General features: G+C 42.0%; 1 protein-coding gene across 10 annotated transcripts in view; it reads right to left on the minus strand.

Annotated features, from left to right (window-relative positions):
- gphnb (gephyrin b) overlaps nt 1-20,875 on the minus strand; it is a 109,393-nt gene that overhangs the window by 72,767 nt on the left and 15,751 nt on the right. For all 10 annotated transcript variants that reach the window (XM_026193923.2, XM_026193929.2, XM_026193928.2 and 7 more), the window contains exon 2: nt 1,809-1,887. In XM_026193923.2, the coding sequence (XP_026049708.1) occupies nt 1,809-1,887 (79 nt within the window). The remainder of the gene's footprint in view (nt 1-1,808; nt 1,888-20,875) is intronic.

The raw sequence follows: 20,875 nt of genomic DNA on the forward strand, positions 1-20,875 counted from the left end.
CTGGTATAAAACACACTCGTCTCAAGTGCTCTTTAGTAGCATGAGAGTCCCTCAAGTCAGTGGGAGCCCAGCATGGAGACAAACATCAAATACGTGTAGCCAACAGTCTCACAATGAACTGGCTATAACAAAATTATTGGCCACAACAGAACCTTTTATCAGCTGTCAACAGCCAATTGCATTTTCTCATATCCCAGTTCACAACGAGCGAGCCAAGAGTTCTCTGTAAGTCTTTTACATCCCTCATATTAAAATAGATCCACCTATTATATTCAAATATCAACAGGGTTGCCCGTCTTTAACTCTTACCCTCATGAAGATGACGTCTGACAACCTGCCGAGTACCCTTAGCGACAAGTCTTGACTCTAAATACATCAATAAAGATGTGGTTTGATGACCATTAAAACAGATTATGTTTTTTTCCCCCAGTTAACTGTATAGGAAGAGATCGCCTTTATTAACTTCTGATGTACATCGAGTGATTTTGTTCTGGAAGCAGGGCTGGAGTATGATAAAAACCGCTCAGGTCACAAAAGAGATACAGGGTTACCCCTAGTAGGCGTCCAAGGGCTAAAGAGTTAATGCAAATAAATGCAATTCCATCAATACCAGAAGGAAACTGAAGGATCTTTTAACACTGTTGTTGCTTTGCTTGACCCGTCAACTCTAAAATATTTTTCGAAAATATGTATATTGTAAGGCACGCAGCCACACACACGCACATGCACGCACACGTGGTTTAAAGCATGCATGCACTGATAGATACACAAACAAAATGAAACAAGCAACTTAAAATTTCTACTCCTGCTGCACAACACTGTACAAACAAGCATGTCATGAATCCCTAATCACTTTCTGGCACCCTGTCGAGCGTGACGCACATGACATGGCATAGGGCTGCCCACACTCCCTCTTTGTGTCACACGGAGTTGACACATGAATTACACATCAGGCTCAAAATAAACATACCGTAAAGGACATGACAAGCATGGATCAGTCCAGGGTCCCACAACAGGGGGGTGGTGGGGCCTCGTGACACTCCAGTGATATTGAATAGTGTGAGACAGTGACAAGGGAGCAGGGTAGCTCCAGCAGGTCTACGGTCACATGAGAAATTGCTCGGATGTCTAGAGAAGCGTGTCTGAGGCTGGTGTTGGGGGTCACACTTTTTAGTGTTGTATTCGCAGGATGAGATGGCACTTCTATGTGTGATATTTGCAGGGGTATAAAAAGACTCTCAAATCACTAAATGGAAGAAATACAAGACAATGGTGTGCTTGAAATTTTACGGCTTTCCCTGACTGGCTCACGCAGAATTCTGACCTCAACCATTTTGAATCCCACCTTTAGGATGAACTTAAACTGTGAGCCCGGCCTGACTTCACTAATCCTCTTGTGACTGAATGAATGACTTTATTTAAGAAATAAATGATCCAAATGAGCACGGTGGTACTGGGACATTTTTAACAACTGTTGATTTCCCCTCCTTCAACTTCTTTTGAGTAAATAATGACTTCTTGCGGCTACCAGAATTCATCCTTATAGATAAGAGAACTGCAAGCGCTTTTGTTGTTGCCATGCATGCTGGGAAATTCTCTTCATGAGGGGCAACACTGATGTTGAGCTGAAGAGATATTTTTAGCTTCTTAGTTACACTCCTGCACTAAAAGAAGGCGGCTTACACTCAAAGACGCACACATGCAGGAGACTGTGCATCACATTTGTGTGTGGTAGATTTAAAACAACTTTCATCTGTGTGTTTGTGTGTGTGTGTGTGTTCATTTGTCTAGAAAAGGGCAGTACTCACAGGGAGGGATCGTGGACGAGATCTTTGAGGTTGACCCCACTGCGGTCCTCTGCTAGGTTTCGAAAACAGCTGTCACTCACTGGATAGGCAGCGATAGAAAGAAGAAAAAATGCGGTTAGCTCCAAGTTCTAATGTTATATTACATGCATAGTCCAGGAAAAAGATTTTTCTTTGCCATAAATGCAAGTAATTTCAAGGGAAAAGCAAAAGAAAACCTCAAGAATTTACGTTCATAAACCTTTTTATTCTTGTGTCTGCCTCCTAATGCAGTACGCAAGAAAAATTACTATTTTTTACTCCTCTAATTTTCCAAACTGTGCCTACCTGTGACTCCACAGTGGGAAACTGAACTGATTACCAGATGAAGGAAAATAGTGAAATAAACCAAAACGATTCTCCTTGTGAACAGATGAAAAACACCAGAGGAGGAAAATCCAGGAAACATCCCTCCACACGCACCTTTAAATGGATCTCTGCTGTTTTTGTTTTTATTCTTACATTTCACACCTATGCTTTGGCAAACAGAGAATCTCCAGCACACAGGTTTCGTCCTGTCAAAAACGGGGACAACAGGATGCTGATATTTGTTGCAGCCACACTTGTCAGCTGCGACTATTATAAGGCAGGTGTTTCTGTATATCAGAATCATGTCTGGTGTAACTGCTATATTGTCGCCTGAACCCTGTCTTCCAACCCAAACCATAGTGCAAATTAAAAAAACGGTCAGGGTGTGAGAAAAATACATAGTGACACCCTTCCAAACCCTTCATTGTGCAGGCTTTTGATATCGGTGAGCCTATGGAAAGCCACACCTTCACGCAAACCCCCCTTGACTGCAGAGCAGGTGTGAGCCACATGAGTCATCGCGGTGATGATAGACAGATAGAGTGATGGATAGAGTACGACGGGAGGAAGATGAATATGTGGAGAAAGAAAAATGAGTAACAAAGCAAAAGGAGACAGAAAGAGACATTTCAAGATAATGGAGAGAGGGATAAGGTGTTTTGTAATCCGATGGGTCAAACATGAGCAGACACGCACTCGCATCTGAAAATAGATCCAAAACGAGTCAATGGAGGGGGTGATGGCGGTGGATTTAAGCCAAAAAACTTGATGCACTAGTCGTAGCCAACACTGGAAATGTCATGATGTTACTCCAATGAAAGTGCCATGATCCATGAACAAGAGCGGGTGGGGAGGGGGGGTGGGGGCGGAGGGATAGGGTAAGGACATGGGTGAAGCAAGAATGGTGCAAAAAATGGAATTGAGATGGCAAAGGGGAGGAATTCAAATGAAGAGAACGCAACAAAGCTGTATAAAAAAGATGGGAAAGTATGGCGTGATCTGAGTGCGGGCAATAAAAGATTGAGTTGGGGAAGAGAAAATGGGAAGATGTAGAAGATGAAAAAAAAAATTGAAAGAGGGGGAAGGGCAATGGCGAAAAAAGCTGTGCCGATGGGGCAGCGCTGTGGAGGTAAACAGAGGGAGCAGGACGTTGCTCTAGGCTCTGGCAAATAAATAGGAAAGTGCTGACATTTGCACACTGAGCCTTCTCAGAAAGAGAGAAAGAAAGGCAGAAGCAAGAGAGACAGAAAGATTGTCGGAGAGGGGTGGTGGCGAAGCAAAAGAAAAAGTCTGAGGGAGGAGAGAAAAGGGGATGATAGCACATGGAATACACACCACCTTGGCTTTACAGGGGGACTGCTGCATAAGTGCAAGGATGTGTATGTGTGTATCAGGTTGAGCGTATGTATGTGTATAAGGACGAAACTTCGTTCAAGACTGCAGTATTCCTTACAAACACACTCTTGCACACGCACACACACAGAGCCCTCCTCAGTCTTTCTCTCCCAGCTACCCCTTGATCTAAAAATAGCCGTTCCACTCTCCTACAAGAGGCAGCAACCATTCTGAACCAATCAACACGGTCTGTCAAAGGCATCGGCATCCACCACCCCTTAGTGTGTATGTGCGTGCGTCCATGTGCGCGTGCATGCATTTGTGCAACAAGGGGAACTCCTGACTGAGGGTAATAAAACTGCCCCTCCCTTCTGCACCGGTTAGAAATGGTGGGAAAGTGATCCCTCCTAGAAAACAATAGCTCGGAAAACAAAAAGAAAGCAGGAGGGAGAGAAAGGGGAACAAAATGAGGAGGGGAAAGGAGTGCGGGTGAGAGAGGGACAGGGAGATCTGGCTGCAGTTGAAACAGGCTTCAAAGGAATATTAATGTGATCCTGTGCAAGAGCTGAAGACAGGGGAAGAGAAGGGGGAAGAGGGAGGGTAGATGGGGAAGAGAGAGAGAGAAGGCAAGGGGGAAAAGGGGCGTGAGAATTTATGACATCGCTATCTCCCATCCGTGTAGCTCCACCCATGCACCTTTCTCCAGGTGAATCTGCAGCTCAAGCCTTCACTGCCCGCCTGCATTCTACTCACACCTGATGCGGTGTAGTAGCCACCAGGGATTTAATCATCAGAGCAAGCACATGCAGAGTTTTACTTCCAACTCTACAAGCACGACGATGATACCTGATCAGTGAGCAGCTGAGGAAGTGCAACTCTGTTCCCGGTGACAGTAAAGACGCAATGCAGTGACCTCTGTCCCACCCCAGAGGGTGCTATACCCCATGCTGCATACTGTACATACTGCAACCTAAAGGTCAATGCTTCTACATGACTGGACATCCAGCAGGAGACAGACGGCTAAACCCCAGACAGACTTCTATTTGACTGCTATTTTGTGGTCAGGCTCATATCTTTTGAGAAAAGTTTCAATTCTGAGCAAATGCATTTAGTTTTTATATTGGACATCAATGATAACAAGTGCAACCAAACATTTCCCTTGAACTGTCCTCTTCTTTTCAATGTTATTTATATTGAGTCTAAGGATAAATGTTCCGTTTTTTACATTGTTTTTCTACATTTATGTCACTGTCTATTTGTCTGAGTCATATTATATTAAGAAAGGAGAACCACTAAGTAACTATTTACAAAGTTGAACCAATGTTATAGTGCATTGCTATTGCATTGTTTCAATGATTAAAAAATAAATAGTGAAAAACAAGTATTTTGAGTACTGATTTAACGTCCCTAAAAGTATTGCATTTATCCATACAGGTATCTCCGTTATCCTGATCAATTTTCTATTTAATCTCTTTTTTTCTGGGGTGTCTGTCGGTATTGACTCTTATCATCTTATATTTGCCTGTGAATGTGTGTGAGTGCACAAGCTCGGATGTCCCCAGGCTAAAGTAGTGGGAGGGGAACAGGAGGCCTGTGCTTCAGAAGCATTACGCAGGGCAGCACCACGCATGAGATCTAGATCACACCCTAACGCAAACACGGGCTCCTGCACATTCTTAAAGGGTAAACTGCTAGTGCACGGGAAAGCACAGGAGAGCACATCAAGAGTACAAAGAAAAGAGAACTGATCAGGAAGTGGAAAGAAATGTCATCATAGGACAAAAGTTTGATGCTATGTATCTTTGACCTTGGAATAATGGAGACAATGCCAATAAAACCTGTGGAAGAATGCCCGGTACAGTATAGATATCTTGCCTACACATCAATCTAGAAAACCAGAAGCAATCATTGGCTGACTGAGGTGTGTTTGGCCATCGAACATCTGGGCTGATACTTTAAAGTCCATTTAAAAAAAAAAAAAAAAGCAAATAAAAAGTTAAAGAATTAAATAATAGCTAGTGGTTTTGAGATGTCATTCACAAGTCTTTTTTCTTCTTTTGCTCTTCCTATTGACTGTTTGCTTTCTTGCAACTAATGTCTTCCCTACCGTGACCAGTCTTTAGTACTAAGACTACAACATGGACTACAAGAGCAAATGGAAACTTTTTAGTTTTTTAGAAAGTACATCTCATTTCCAAGAGGCTTCCCTTCTAGAGGTTACATGACAGAACTATGTTAAGGATCCTGCAAGAAACCTTGCTGACTGTTCTTGTTCTTATATTTCAGAGGGTTAGAAACTTTCAGCTGGACTAAGACTGCGGGGTCGAAATAATACACATGGCTTATTTGTTAAGGAGTGACAAAAACAATGTCATTTACAAAAAAATGCTCATTTTTGTTTATGTTAATAATAAGTTATGCCTCAGTAAAAGGTGTCTTTTCATTGCCATCTGCTGTATGTAGTGGTGATGATTATGGTAAACATCTGTGCGCACATTAATATAACTGAAAATAAAATCACATCAAAACTGCAAATCCCGATCTTCCATTTGAGCAAGTCCCACACACACACAAAACAAAACATGACTAGATTTGTCACATCAGTGAAGTTATTCCAGACAATCTAAGTTATCTCCAGTTATTGCGTTCACGAGATTTTCAGAAAACTTGACCTCTGACCTTGAGGTCACTGAGTTTCGAACTCGTCAGAGATGTGGTATCAGTTTGAACCTCCTACGCTGCCTCCTTCTCGAGTTATCGCATTCATAAAATTAGGTGTCCACTCCGCCTGCCCGCCATTTGCCATTCTTGATGATGTCACAAGATGATGCAAAAGACTTATGCATAAGCAAACATGCAAAACAACAGACAAAACATCTGAATTGTTGTTTTCAAGTTGTGAGTAGGATCTCCAAATATTGCACTGCATTAATTAGTTATAGTCTATTCTTTGATTAGTATAAACCTGAAGTGATAAGAGGCTGTAGCTCAGGTGATCGAGTGGATCACCTTCCAATCAGAAGGTCAATGGACTGATCCCTGACTGAATGTTACTAAGCACTAACAAAGCATAGATAAAAGTTAAGAAGGGGAATGAGTAGTAAAAAAGTGCTTTATGTGTTAAATAGCACTATATAAGTATCAGTCCATAACCGACTTAGAATTAGTTTATTTTGGTTTATAACTCGGACTCAGCTGCAGCCTCAAAAATAAAACTATGCTATTAGTGATGGTGAAACGGACAATGAAGTCAGCAAACAGACCAGGTTAGGTGTCTCTGTGATATAGGTAATGCTAGCATGCAACTAGGCAGGAAGCGTCTGTAAAAGAGTAAGTTGCTTGACTAGCTAGCTGTCTGTGTGCTGTCAGTCTGTTAGCCGCTAGCAGAGACTGCTGCTTCATAAACCGCTAGCCTGTTCCACTTAATCATTTCCAGGACATAAAACAGTCAACTCTCATCATCTCCCTGGGATTCCACACTAATGGGGTTTTCTCTTATAACAGGTCCTTCCACACCCATCACATAGCTTACACACACAGTGTGCCGGTGTATAGATGTGTTTAGATGCCTATTAAATGTTGCACTCTACTTTCAAGGTGTAAGAACACACCTATACACTGACACGCACAACCTTGGAGGCTCTTATATGGATCAGCAACGGGGCTTAGCTAGATTACAAATCAGTGCAGAGCAGAATGGATAAAGTTTGCTTCCAGTCCCATTGTGACACTTCCGCCATGAGTAAGACTATATACCCTGCTGCTTTGAAAGAAGGACACAGAAATCCAGCTGGCTATAAGTTGCTCATTACATCTGTACATGTGAAAAAAATCTGCAATTTCACTAGCGCTGGGATAGTAGGGTATCGTCTCATTTTCTCAGCAGCCCACTTGGCACCTCTATTGTTTTTTCTTCTTTATCTGCTAAAAGCAGTGCAAGTGGCCCTCCAGCCCCGGAGAAGCTACTCTGGGGGGTCAAACACTGGATTGGGCTGACATCTACCGGTGGGAGGGACAACACCTCTGCACACCAATAAGCCTCTACCAAAGTGATATCACTACCTCTTGTCATCTATTTTACTGGCTTGTTCTCCATCAAATGGAAACACTGGGCCCCAGGCCTTGGATTAAATGGGCTTAATGATGAATAGAGGTTTGGATCCGCCTCCAGATTGTAACAGGGTGGGGTAGACATCTGACTAGGGGGCTTTCAGTACTACAACCCCTTTCTTAGCCAGGAGAGGAGAGGAGCAATGGTGCACAAATACCAGCATCTTCATTCCATGGCAGGGTAAATTTCCAAATTAATAAAAGCTTCACGGTGCTGGGTAAAATATAGTAACAGCAATAACGGCAGATAACCTAATCTAATATAAGCCCACTGTATCTTAGCAACCTTGTTAATTCTGTGAGGAGCAGTGGGGTAAGCAGCAGAAGCACAGCATCCATCATCAAAGACACACCCAGCAGCAACACACACACGCACACACACCAATTACTCAAACTCCCAAATCCACGACACCATGCAGATGCACATGCTATCTTGCCATTACCTGCTATCTCAATCACACGTGCTAAAGATCAAGGCATACACATGTGCAAGAGTACGCATATAGTCACATGCACACAGAACCTCAGGCTTACTGTAAGCAGTCAGGAGAATGGAGGGGGTGTGGAGCGGAACAATGGGATCCTAATCGTCGGGCTGCATTTCAAAGCCTCTCCCCTCTACAACACTGTTTCTAGATAAGATTTGAAAATGCTATTTATATCCATGGGGAAAGGAGCCAACCAGCAGCTTGATTTTCATTTATTTGAAGTCAGATCTAAATTGGGGTGGAGTTACATAATGCAACTAGTGCGACACTCCACCTGCTACTACTGAGCCAGCCGCTGAAGAAAACTACAGAGGGAAACAACTCAAAAAGGCACTGGGCCCACGCTAGCACTGTGGCTAATAATTAATCCATTGGCTTAATAACCACTGCTTACTATAACCAAAGGAGCCTGGCTCATCCGTGTGGGCATAGCAATGGGCCGATTTGCATCTCAAATCCAAACCTACTACAAAGTGGCCCGGCCAAAATCCGGCAGCCGTGTCGCGCCAAGGACAAAACAACACAGCACAGCATGGCCCAGTCCCCCCTACGCACCAGATGTGCAGAGAAAGAAGGACGGAGAGAGGAAGACAGTTCTGTTCTTCACAGCTGTGTCCCAGGCATGCAGGGAGGGACCATTCCCAGCCCGGCTCATGCAACTCTCCCCCTGCCTGCCTCCCTGGAGATGAGGCAGCTCCATCCCAGCCTGAGTAAAAAAAAAAAAAAAAAAAGGAGGAGGAGAGGTGGTAGGATGGACATGTGGAGTTGAGGGAGGGTAAATTGGAGCCCAACCCTGAGAGGATTAACAGAGCAATTCACACTGGATAAAAAAGAAGGTGAACACAGAAAAGAAGACAGATGGGAGCAGCAGTGGGAGTACTCTGAAAACAAAGAGGGAGGACAGAAAAAGGAAGAAGGAGAGGAAAGGGAGTTGTACGGTAAAATGGGAAGACGGGGAAAAGACTGGTAATGGGAGTGTGTGAGAAGAGAGATGCAGAGGAATAAATAAAACACATGGAGATGAATAGAACATATAAAGGTACAAGAAAAGAAGAAGGAAAATGGGGGAAGAGAACCCCGAGTGCTCCCAGATACGCCTGACTATCTATAGTTTCAGTCTCTCTTTAGCCTCACAATTTATTCCGTTCTTCTGCCTAAATAGGCAAAGACTGTGGGGAATATTCGTAACTTGAAAGCCAAGAGTCAGAGTCAGTATATAATTGTTCTTTGAACATGACAGAATGACATTTGATCACATCAACACTTAAATGTTTTTTCAAATTTTTCCTTATCAAATTGTCAAAAAGGTTTGGAGGAGTCCTTAAAAAAAACCTGGCATCTGCCTGATCAAGGAAAAGAAAACTACTGCATTGGCTCCATTTTTCCTGTGCTCAGGAATTGTTTATTGATAGCTTGGGTATGAGGTAATAACTGTTGGGTGGGTTCTTTGTTTAGTGTTATATGTGTGAACAGCATGTACAGTGGTGTGAAAAATTGTTTTCCCCCTTCCTGATTTCCAAGTGTCTGGAAAGGGTTACAAAGACATTTCTAAGGCTTTGGGACTTAAATGAACCACGGTGAGAGCCATCCATCCATCCATCCATCCATCCATTCGCTTCCGCTTATCCTTTTCAGGGTCGCGGGGGGCGCTGGAGCCTATCCCAGCTGTCATAGGGCGAGAGGCGGGGTACACCCTGGACAGGTCGCCAGTCTGTCGCAGGGCTAACACACAGGGACAGACAACCATTCGCACTCACATTCACTCGCACATTCACACCTAGTGGCAATTTGGATTATCCAATTAACCTATCCCCACAAGCTGCATGTCTTTGGACGGTGGGAGGAAGCCGGAGTACCCAGAGGGAACCCACGCAAACACGGGGAGAACATGCAAACTCCACACAGAAAGACCCCGGCCTGATGGTGGAATTGAACTCAGGACCTTCTTCCTGTGCGGCAACAGTGCTAACCACCGTGCTGCCCCGGTGAGAGCCATTATGCACAAATGGAGAAAATTTGGAACAGTGGCGAACCGTCCCAGGAGTGAACGGCTGACCAAAATTACCCGAAGAAGAAGACAACGACTACTCATCCAGGAGGTCACAAAAGAACCCAGAACAATATTAAAGAACCGCAGGCGTCTCATTTAAGGTCAGAGACTTTTTTTAAAAAGTGAGTAGTTATGGTCTACAAAGAACATTTACTTCGACAAGTTTTCAGGTCCATGCTTGTATGACCAAGTAGTTCACACATATTACAATTAAGGATTGCTGGTGGGTTTTTTAGTTTGGTTGTTAGTGAACGGTGAGCTCTCTATTTGTGAATTGTATCAGCTCCTTTGCAAACTCCTTAACATCTTTTTCCTCACTCCCCTAAGGCACACAATATATTCTCAAATTATTGCCTCTCAGTCTATTCTGCAGGTCTTCACATCTAGCTGTTAGGTTCATATCTAGGCGCAGCAGATATCTTATTGCTCTCTCTTTTCCCATTCTCTTCTGCGGCATATGATATTCCACCTCTGTAGTTCTTTTTCTATTTTTACATTTCAGCTTTTAGTTTCGCCATAAATGCTTCTGGCTTTGCAAGGTTGTGTTAGCATTGTTTTAGTATACTTGATTATGTGTGTTAGCACTTGCCGTGTCATTGCCAGGTTGATTTTGTTTCATTCCTTTACTTCACGTTTAACTGTTTACTTGAGCCTCTGCCTCTAGAGGCTGGTGCCATTGTAAAAATACTTTATATAGCTGAGATTTCAGAGATTTGTTAGGATATTAAATATTCAAATGGACCAAGCTCTGCTTTTAAAGCCAGATTTACTAAACAGGGCAAAACAAGGCTTGTGAGGGCAAACCCCAAATGGGTTAGTTTTGCGGTGATCTACAAAGGTTTTGCTGTTTTATGCATATGTCATGCCCAATCTGCCAGCTGTGGGTAATTACTAACAGGACAGACTTGTTCACTGTAATCAGAAAAGCATTTAAATATAGGTCACACGTACACGTTAAAAGTAGGCCTATGTGGCAGTCTGCCTGACAGAGTCATTATAATGGAAACAAGCTTCATTAATTGACAGGTTCCAATGTAGAACTGTAAACTGCAACAATATTTTGACACAGCGTTATGCAGCATTCATGTATTAAGACAACTTACAACACTTGAAGGGATAAAATGAACCAGAAATGTTTGATTGACAAACGTTTATTTCTATACTTTGCAACTGGTGGACAGTACCAGCAGAATTTATCTATGCTATCTATCAATGTTAATTAAAAGGATAAACAATCATAGATTACAGATGTTTGCCCATCTGTGATCTATCCCTCACGTGCTGTCAGTGCATGCAGCTGAATTTGTGTAGATCTACGACTAAAAACAGCCATATTCGATCATAGCTACGAAATCAGAGTGAAAACTGTTTGCACTGTCTGTGGTTCAGTTTAAGTTTACAAGTTGAATTAATATTTCACTGTTTAAGTGTAATAAAACTTTATTAAGGGAAAAATGTGTTTAGTTTATTAAACGGACCAAAAACAAAAAGCACCTTCAAACTATCAAACCATCTAAAACATCAAAATGAAAAAATAGACCGCTTTTTAAGATTTCCTGTGCCTGATATCAAACCGGGGCCTGAGTATATTCAGGATAGGGTCCAAAGACAACATCGTCCTCGCTCTGGTCTCTCTGTTTTTCAGGCATTTAGCTTTGAACCTCATGAAATTCCTGCTACAGAAGCCACAGTATTCTGAAAAGGACCAACACCAAAAATGAAAGAGTTGGAAGAATTTTGTTGTTGCTGGTGTAAGCTGACTCCCTTTGGGTGAAGGTTCGAGGTCACCTCTGAATTCACTAAACAAATTTTGAATTAGGTGGCTATATAATCTATACCTTTTTTTTTAATCCAAGAGGCTCAGTTGCAAAAACGCAACCTCCCGGCTTCGTACACACAATCTTCTCAGTGTCTTTGTAGATACTGACAGCAGTTTGTTTAACGCCATAAAAACCTTAGTAAATCTGGCTCCTACCTTTATCAATACGTTTTTAGTAGTTTCAGTGTTAGAGGGCAAATGTAAGAGGCAAGATTTAGGAAGATTTAGGAAAATCAGCACTGGTATTACAATAAAACACAGAACTTGTTGAAATAAAATTGACTCTCATCCAGTCTTAAAAATTACCGCCTTCAAAGGCTCATCAGGCAAGTTTTCTAATAAAAAGTTACCATACTAATAAATACTAAAACTAAGGATATTTCCTCTCTCCTTTTGATTTGATTTTAGTTACTTTTTTAAAGTTCACAAAATCATTTCAGTTACTTTTACTGTTTGTGAAAAGTTTTCATTTGTATTTTAGTAAACTATAATTTTTTTCCACATCTAGTTTTACAGTGAAACCTTTGAGAGTGCACTGCAAAAGGAAACCTAGATTCTTTCCAGCAGTTTCTTTAAAGAAGCCTATGTGAAAATGACTGAGCTTCTCACTTTATTTAATACCAGAATAAACATCTTAATGAGTTTATGGTGTCAATTGCTAGCTTGAAGTCTTCTTTAATGCATTGTGATGTTCATTATGCACATTTTGGTCCCATTTAGAGAAAAACAGGTGATTAAAAAGGAAAGTATGCATTAGAGTGTGGCAACATTGTCATTTACAATGTTCCCTGCTTCTTATCCATATTCATACTTTGCTTGTGTGCATTCATCTCCAACTGCCCAACTCAACACTTCAATGCTTGATACAAAACCCGTCCAAAACAGCGTCCACGTTAATGCAGTTTATGGTTACTCTACAACACTACCTACAAACAATATCGAATGACAAAAGTACCAGCAGTCAAAGCAAGTGGTGTGAGGCAGTGAATTGCAAACTACCCACCATCAGAGTTGCCACAGTCATCCAAATGTTAGTCCCACCACAGGTGAGCTCCTTGCAGTCACTCTGCATCACACTTACCTGAACTTCTCTTTATGATCCAAATATTACTAAAAACCTGCAGCCACCTGCAGCTCTCCACAAAGGCCTCAGGTACTAATGTTTTATTAACATAGCCATAAATATTGAAAAGACACTTACTAATGAAGCTGCGTAGAAAAGTTCCAGAGACAATTTACAGCAGCAAGGAGTACGGGGCCTTGATTATGTCACCCTTCTTTCTCTTTCGTTGTCCTTCATCTTATTTCCCACACCATGGCTGGAATGCCCCTGCAGCTCACCCTCCACCCACCCACCCACCCACCCACACACACACACACACACACACACACACACACACACACACACACACACACACACACACACACACACACACACGCACACACTTACCCCTCAGCAGCCTCCATCTTCTTCCCCAATCTATGTTTTTCTTGTTCAATGAAATCAATGGATTGGAGGGGCTTGACAATCTGCCACACCCCTTGCAAATATTAATCATAAACCACAGGCTCTGAGTATAATGAGGCTTGTTTCTAATGACAACAGGCGTGATGAATGTGTCTGTGGCTCGGCGTTGCATTACAATATAGCCAGTCAGGAGTGCGTGCGCGTGTGTGCATGTAGTAAGAAGGTTGGGCGAGAGTGTGGCTGTTGGGGGATGAGGTATCACAGCTTTTCCCCCATGTAGCATGACATTTCGATGGCAGAGGGCCCACGGCAAGCCAGCTCTCTGTGGCATTTCCAACAGCTGTTTATGCACACATACACACAAGCTAAATGTTCACTGGGCATTTTATAAACACGAGTGCTAGTATGTAGAATGCACGAGAGCAAGCATTCACACATTCATTTTACTATAGGCCTATTTTACTATAGCCCTATTACTATTACTACTATTACTATTACTATATGCCATTTGAAGTATAGGTGAGGGCAAAAAAGAAATCAGTAATTTTCACATTGGATGTACACAAGTCACAGGGGTTCAAGCAGGGAAACACACTATCTATAGTAGCTGACAAGAAATTAAAAAATAAAGTATGTATACAGTGAATTCTATTTTGCCACCAACGCTATTTCACAATGTGGGTAATTTGGGTTTTTGTCTACCTAGTATGACACACGCCCACATCCACTAAATGTAATTTTCTCAGTCTCTCACTGCAGAAGAATGTTTTTGAGGTTCTGATTCCAAATTTTTTTAACTTCCTCCTGAAAAATGATTAGATTTAGTTTTTAATGTTCGCAAGTAAGAAAGGCTGGCTCCAATTTTTATTTTTATTTTTTTACAATTTCCAGCTTAACAGCATTAAAAAGCTTACAGCTTGGTACACACATGGTTTTGTTTTCTATGGATGAGTTTTCCCTTCATGTCATCTACACCGTGGGTGATTTTTTGTTTTTCATAACGCATCCATTTGGATACTGTAAAGCGGACATAGCTTGCGCCATTGCTCCAAAAGCTGCCAAACAGAACAAATAATATGACTTGCTGTGCAATACAGGCTGTCGAAAAAAAGGCTGCGCTACAGTCTTGGTGAATGACACTATTAGTTCTTTATTAGTTTGTTAGTTACTACACTAACAGGCAGATGTGTGTGTTGGTGTGCATCACTCATACACTGGAAGGTGTTTACTAACCAAGCTTACTTACACAACCAGGCAGCATTGCATCCTCTGCAGAGATGGGCAGCAATGCGTTACAAGTATTACAGTAACGCATTACAAGTAACGTGTTACTGTAATCCGATTACTTTTTCAAGTAATGAGAAAAAAGGGATTACTATTGCAAAAAAGGTAATTAGATTACTGTTACTTTCCCGTAAGCACGCTGCATTACTGCGTTACTAAAACCGTGATTCTTTGCGAGCAGTGTTGGGACTAACGCGTTATTAAGTAACGCGTTACAGTAACTACGTTATTATTGTGGTAACGAGCACGGTAACTAGTTATTATGCCAAAATCAGGAACGCGTTACTCGTTACTGGGATTTAGATAGGGTCGTTACTCGTTACTTCGTGTGGTGGCTATCGCGGAGCTTCCACAGATTCAGTAACATTAGCAAGTGGTGGAGGCCAGCAGGTGGATGAAGGAAAAGGGACGCAGAAGGAAAAGAGACCCGAGGCGGCCGCCGGTCCAAGTGTGAACTGAACTTCAGGTAAGAAGTTATGACCTGCAGTCTCTCTGGGTCAGATATGAACCAAGTTTAGGTGGAGTTTATTTTTGTTATTCTGACTTTTTCTGTACTGCGTGCTAGCTAGCATGACGGAGTTTCTATACAGCTGGGTGGGTGCTATGAAGTTAATGATGTTGAACTTTATTTTGTTCATAAGTTATTAGAGTTGCCAACCGTCCCGTCTGGTATTCAGAGGAAATATTACGCGTTTCTTATTGAGGTGAAAAGGAACAGTTTGTGCTGTAATTCAGCTACAATGAAAAAGGCACAAAGCTGGAGTTATTCTGTGTCTTTGCTGCACAGCTGCCTCTTCTTCTCTCATTCTCCCCCCTCCCTCTCCCGTTTCTACTTCAATCATGAAAACTGATCAATGATCAGCTGATCGGCTTTTCTCTCTTGTTTGTTTATCGCTCACTTTGCGCCAGAAAGAGGAAACCAGCGGAGGTCGCGTTAAACAACAGCAGCACGTTTAAGCTTGATCAGCTGTTGTTAGAATTTATTTAATATTAATTTCTAGTATCAGCTGATGTTTGCTGGAGCCACAGCTGCAAAAAAGCTGCTGGTCATGATATCAGTTTGGTTATCTGGTGAGAGGGAAACATGAAGATGAAACCAGGAGATGTCCTTACTGAATCATAAGAGCTGTGATGGAGAAACAGGTTTACCTTTTAGGTGACATGAATGAGTTGAAGGGAAGTTATGAACTGTTTCTGAGAGACAAATAACACCAGGATCCCTTTCTATGTAGCTGACAGCTGGTAACTGTGCGGGTGCGGATCTAGCAAAGTGTTGCCAGGGGGGCCAGGTAGGGCATTAACAGGGAAAGGGGGGCACAAAGAAATACTTTTCTGTCTTATTCTCATTTAAAATGTCTCGCTTTTAAAAAATAATTATCTGAATCTTACAACAAACGATTGATAGATTGATACATATATACCATCAGAACAGTGTACATCACTGTCACAACAGTGTTTATTTTCATTCAAAGGCTTTATGATTTTTCCTATAATGGTGGGCCGGTCTCTAGTCAAAATGCCCGGGCCAATTTTCTGTCCCAGTCCAGCCCTGTATGCAGCTCATCTGCAGTCTGGTGTTGCCTACATCTTCCTATTCAGAAGGCAGAATTTCCGAGTTCTGAGTACAATCGAAAGCACCACGACTGCAGTTTTTGTGTTGGATGTAAAAAGCGAGGATAGAATGGCTAGGATAGAATCAGGCGTGGGCTTTCTCTCGTGGAAATGTGCACATTATTTTTTCCTTTCTATTGGTAGGTGGCACAGTGCACTGTGGCAAGTAAGCAAGCTAGAAGACTGGCAAAGTTATGGAAGAAACACATTAACAAGAGAATTCTGAGTAAAACCAAAGTTACTTTCCCTAGTAACTAGTTACTTTGAAAGTAACGAGTAACTTGAAGTAACTGGGTTACTTTTGAGAGAAGTAACTAGTAATGTAACTAAGTTACTATTTTAAAGTAACTTACCCAACACTGTTTGCGAGTGACTCATGACAGTGACGTAAGCGAGTGCCACGTTCGTTGCAACAGCTGCGTGCAGATCAACAATGGATAATATAACGAGTGCGGCAGAGAGTATGACCATGCAGCGTTTAAAGCGTGGAAGTACTGACCTTACTTTGAGTTTGTTTCCGTAAAAAGTGACAAAAACATTAGCGTCCGCTGTTCACTACGTGGGAAGAAAACTTCTTTTTACAGCGAAAAAACCCCTAAACTTCCGAGCAGAGCAAGCACCGACAGTACGCCGCCACGGGAATGTCAAACTCCCAGATCCTTCCACTGACCACTACGACACACCTGCACCAGGGCAAACCTCCGCCTATGCCACTCCTGCTATACAGGTGAAAATAGAGCAACAGGACCGCTGAGTCTTTGATTTTATTTATTTTCTGCTGTGGTTTACGTGCATTTATTTGAAAGAGTGAGTGTAAACACAAAAAACTATTTTATTTTATGTGCTGGAATGTGCAGAAAATAGGTTTAAATGTTAAACAAATTTCTTCCAGTCAGAGAATGTTGCATATAATTTAATGTTTGCTTCATGCGTAAAGTTAAAAGATTAAAACTAATAAAACTAGTTTCAAAAAGAGGCTTTTTCTTTTGATTACATTTTATATGATGGATTATGCAGAAAAAATAGAATTGGGCTGAAAGATCTATTGCTTTATTACGGTTGTTATATTCATCTTTTATATACAGTTTACAGATGTAGCTTAATTTATAAATAAGCTCAGTGCTGAAAAACTCTTACCTTTTTATTTCCTAATAATCCGTAATACCACTTTGTGGCTACCACTTGGGATAGCAATAAACAGCATGACCTGTTGACTAAATTTATTTGACAGTTCCTACTTTGCCCAAGTACTGGAGACCCCAAAATTAATACTGATGTGATATGCATAACAGTTTAATTTAAGAGACTTCGCCTGCATTTGATGTGCAGGAGCATATCTAAAGGAATAGTCACATCTCAGATAGGAGGCTATTGTGAAAATAACATTTATTATCCAGATTTTGCTCAGAATTAACAAAATTATGTGCCGATTTCAAATTTAAACTGGCTATCAGCACAAAAGTCCTTGTGTGCTACCAAAAAATTTTAAATATAGGAAAATTAGATCAAAAGTATTTTTCTGTTGTGTGTGTGTGTGCAATTTCTGTGAACCAACTCGCTGGCTGATTTACGGAATTCAGAAAACAACATATTTAAAAGATAATGGATATTGTCATTTTGAGGATTACAAAATGCAAACAAATACCGAGCTGTGTGTGTTATATCTATGACTGCTCCATTAATCGGCCAGGTACCATTCTCTTGTTAGAAGCCAAAATGAGTTTGAGAGCAGCTCTATTGATTTCAATAGAAGTGCTTACACTGGCATCGGTATAGCTGTACATTTTTGATATCTCCTTTAGAAGCCCCCCACCCCCCACCCCACCCCTCTGCCTCCAATTCCCTTCTCTCTCTCTTTCTCTCTCCTCCACTTTCTTCCACCCCCACCTCCTCCTTTATCCTTCCAAGATGCTCATGCGAGGCTGCAGCAGTACAACCACAGATTTACGCATCCCAGTTTGAACATGGAACAACAACATGGAAAAAAACCCCCCCCACTCACCTCACTTATTAAACGTCAATTAAAATGAGTAAAGATCGAAGGGTGGAGAGCGGTTAGCCTCTGAAATGTATAGCTATTGGCTAAGATAAGCAATGGGGCTCTTAATCTGTTGGCGTTCAGGGTTTGTAGTGGTACATATGTGCTGAGGCCTAATCAGATCAGGTATCGATTGGTCTTCATAGAGGAGGAAGCTTAATGCTCTCCCTGCTCCTCTGCGATATGTCTCACTCATATGAAGGAAGGTAGAGAAGCTCAAAGGCAGAGGGAGGAACAGACCAACGGTTATGGTACTGCAATAAGGGTTACAGGTCAAGGTTATACTGACAGAAAGCCACTGAGAATCAGTGTCTCATTTCTGATCAGAGCAAATGGTCACATTCATGCTGAGAGGGGAATCATTTGATGGGCAGGACAAATGCACAACCACAACTCCAATCCTGATTGGGACAAACAAGTCCCAAGAGGTGCAGCTGTCAAGACGATTTCTGGGGCAAAAGAGTCGTCCATATTGTAAGTGACACATTGTTCACTAAGTGGAAAGTTAATCTAAACTGCATCTCCACAGGGTCCCCATGTGGCAAAGATGGCAGCTTCATCATCGCCTGGTCTACCAGCTGCCCTCCCCATGACCAGTCTCCGCTCTCTGTCCACAAATCCCATTTCATGCCAGCCTCGCTTCTAAAAAGGCAAAACAAAAGCCTGATCAGCACAGCTGCGGCTTTAGGACATTGTGCCAACAATCATCGTGAAATCGGTGGAACAGAGCAAAGTAAAACTCTGCAGCAACCAAGAGTACTGAGCACTGCACTCTGCAGCTTTAAACAATATGGGCTTCTTAGGTGTGGAAACTTGTGGCTACTACTTCCTAAAAGTAAACAATGACACCTGCATTATTTAGCTGGTAGGTGTTGAAAGAAAGTGAAAAGAAGCATGAATCATAAACTGATGCTGTTCTAATGCACCCATCCACTGACAGATCCATGCATCAACCTTCTAAGTATTATTCAGTTCAGGGTTGTGGAGTAGCACTGTAAGCAAAGGCATCCAGTGTTTCCCAGAGTCTCCTTGTGGTTGGACATGCCAAACACTTGAAGCACCTCAACAAGCCCAAATTACACTTTCCACATCCACATAGGCCTGAAGAGGAACAAGCAAAGTGTTTTGCAAATCCCTCAAGTGCGTAAACGATTAGTCGAATAAGCAATTCAATTGAAGGGAAATTAATCAGCAACTAAATTTGCTAAGCTTTTGCTGGCTCTAGCTTCTCAATTCTAAATTGTGGCTTTCATTCTGTGACTTATTTACATAAAAATGAATATCTCTGGGCTATGGACTGTTGGTTGAATAAAACAAACTGAAAACTGTTATGGGATTTTTGCTGTTATGTGATCTTTTAAAGACCAAACAGTGCATTGATTAAATGTAGACATTATCAGCTGAGTATGGATAAGGGTCATTAGTTGCAGGCCTACATCTATCAGTGCATTAAATCTGACTACATCCAGTATAAGCGCTCAAAAATGCAGTGCAGCATTGCTGCAAAGAATTAAAGATCTTTCACAGGATATGCAAAAAGTGATATATTCAGAAATGGCGTCATTGTTGAGAAAATGTACCTAAAGTTGCAAACTCACAGTGGAAATAAAGTCCTGTGGATGAAAGTTACGATGAACACATTCCACACGTTGCCAGTGCTTGTTGATGTGTTTGTTAATGTGTGAGTGGGTGGTAATACATGGGTGTATCAGTATGAATGTGTGCAAATGATTTGACTCCCCTTATTTCCCAGGATGCAGAGTTTTACATGCCCCCCCCCCCACACACACACACACACACACACACACACACACACACACACACACACACACACACACACACACACACACAGAAAGAGGAGTGCCCCGGGCCCAGCTGTACTAATGAAGAAGCCTGTAAGCAGCTACCTTCATTACATTCAATCCTCTGGACAGTGTCAGCAATTACATTGCAGCTTCCCACTGTCAGAGCTCACACATGTATGTACACACACACACACACACACACACACACACACACACACACACACACACACACACACACACACACACACACTACAGCTGGATACTTCTTCTCCAGACTAATTGAGGTTGATGCAGGGAGGAGTTCCTGTTCCTCTTCTTCTTTAGTAGTGGGTGTTTGGCTCAGGCTTGGCTCTTTAAAACCCAAACCTCTCAATGCAAACTTAGATCTACCACCACATCACCATACCCCCTGTGACGACTCACTCTACCAGCCTCTCTGTATGGTGGAGCAGAAGGGAAGCCTGGAGGCAAAGGGGGAAGCGTCCTAATAGAGTGCTCCACTTGCCATATTTTACACATCTCATCACTTATCCCACTGAGACACATACATCTACATGTCACTGTGGGGGCAACTGAAGAGGGAAGATCCTTAAGGATCAGAGAGTTTTTGGGACTGGTGTGATTGTGTGTATAATTCTGTGTTTAAATAAAATCCATTCATCCATCCATCCAGCTTTTTGTGTGTGGGGGTGGAGCCTATCAAATCAATCAATC

This window comes from Astatotilapia calliptera, chromosome 15 (genome assembly GCF_964374335.1).
Source record: "Astatotilapia calliptera chromosome 15, fAstCal68.1, whole genome shotgun sequence".
In the NCBI taxonomy this organism is placed as follows: domain Eukaryota; kingdom Metazoa; phylum Chordata; class Actinopteri; order Cichliformes; family Cichlidae; genus Astatotilapia; species Astatotilapia calliptera.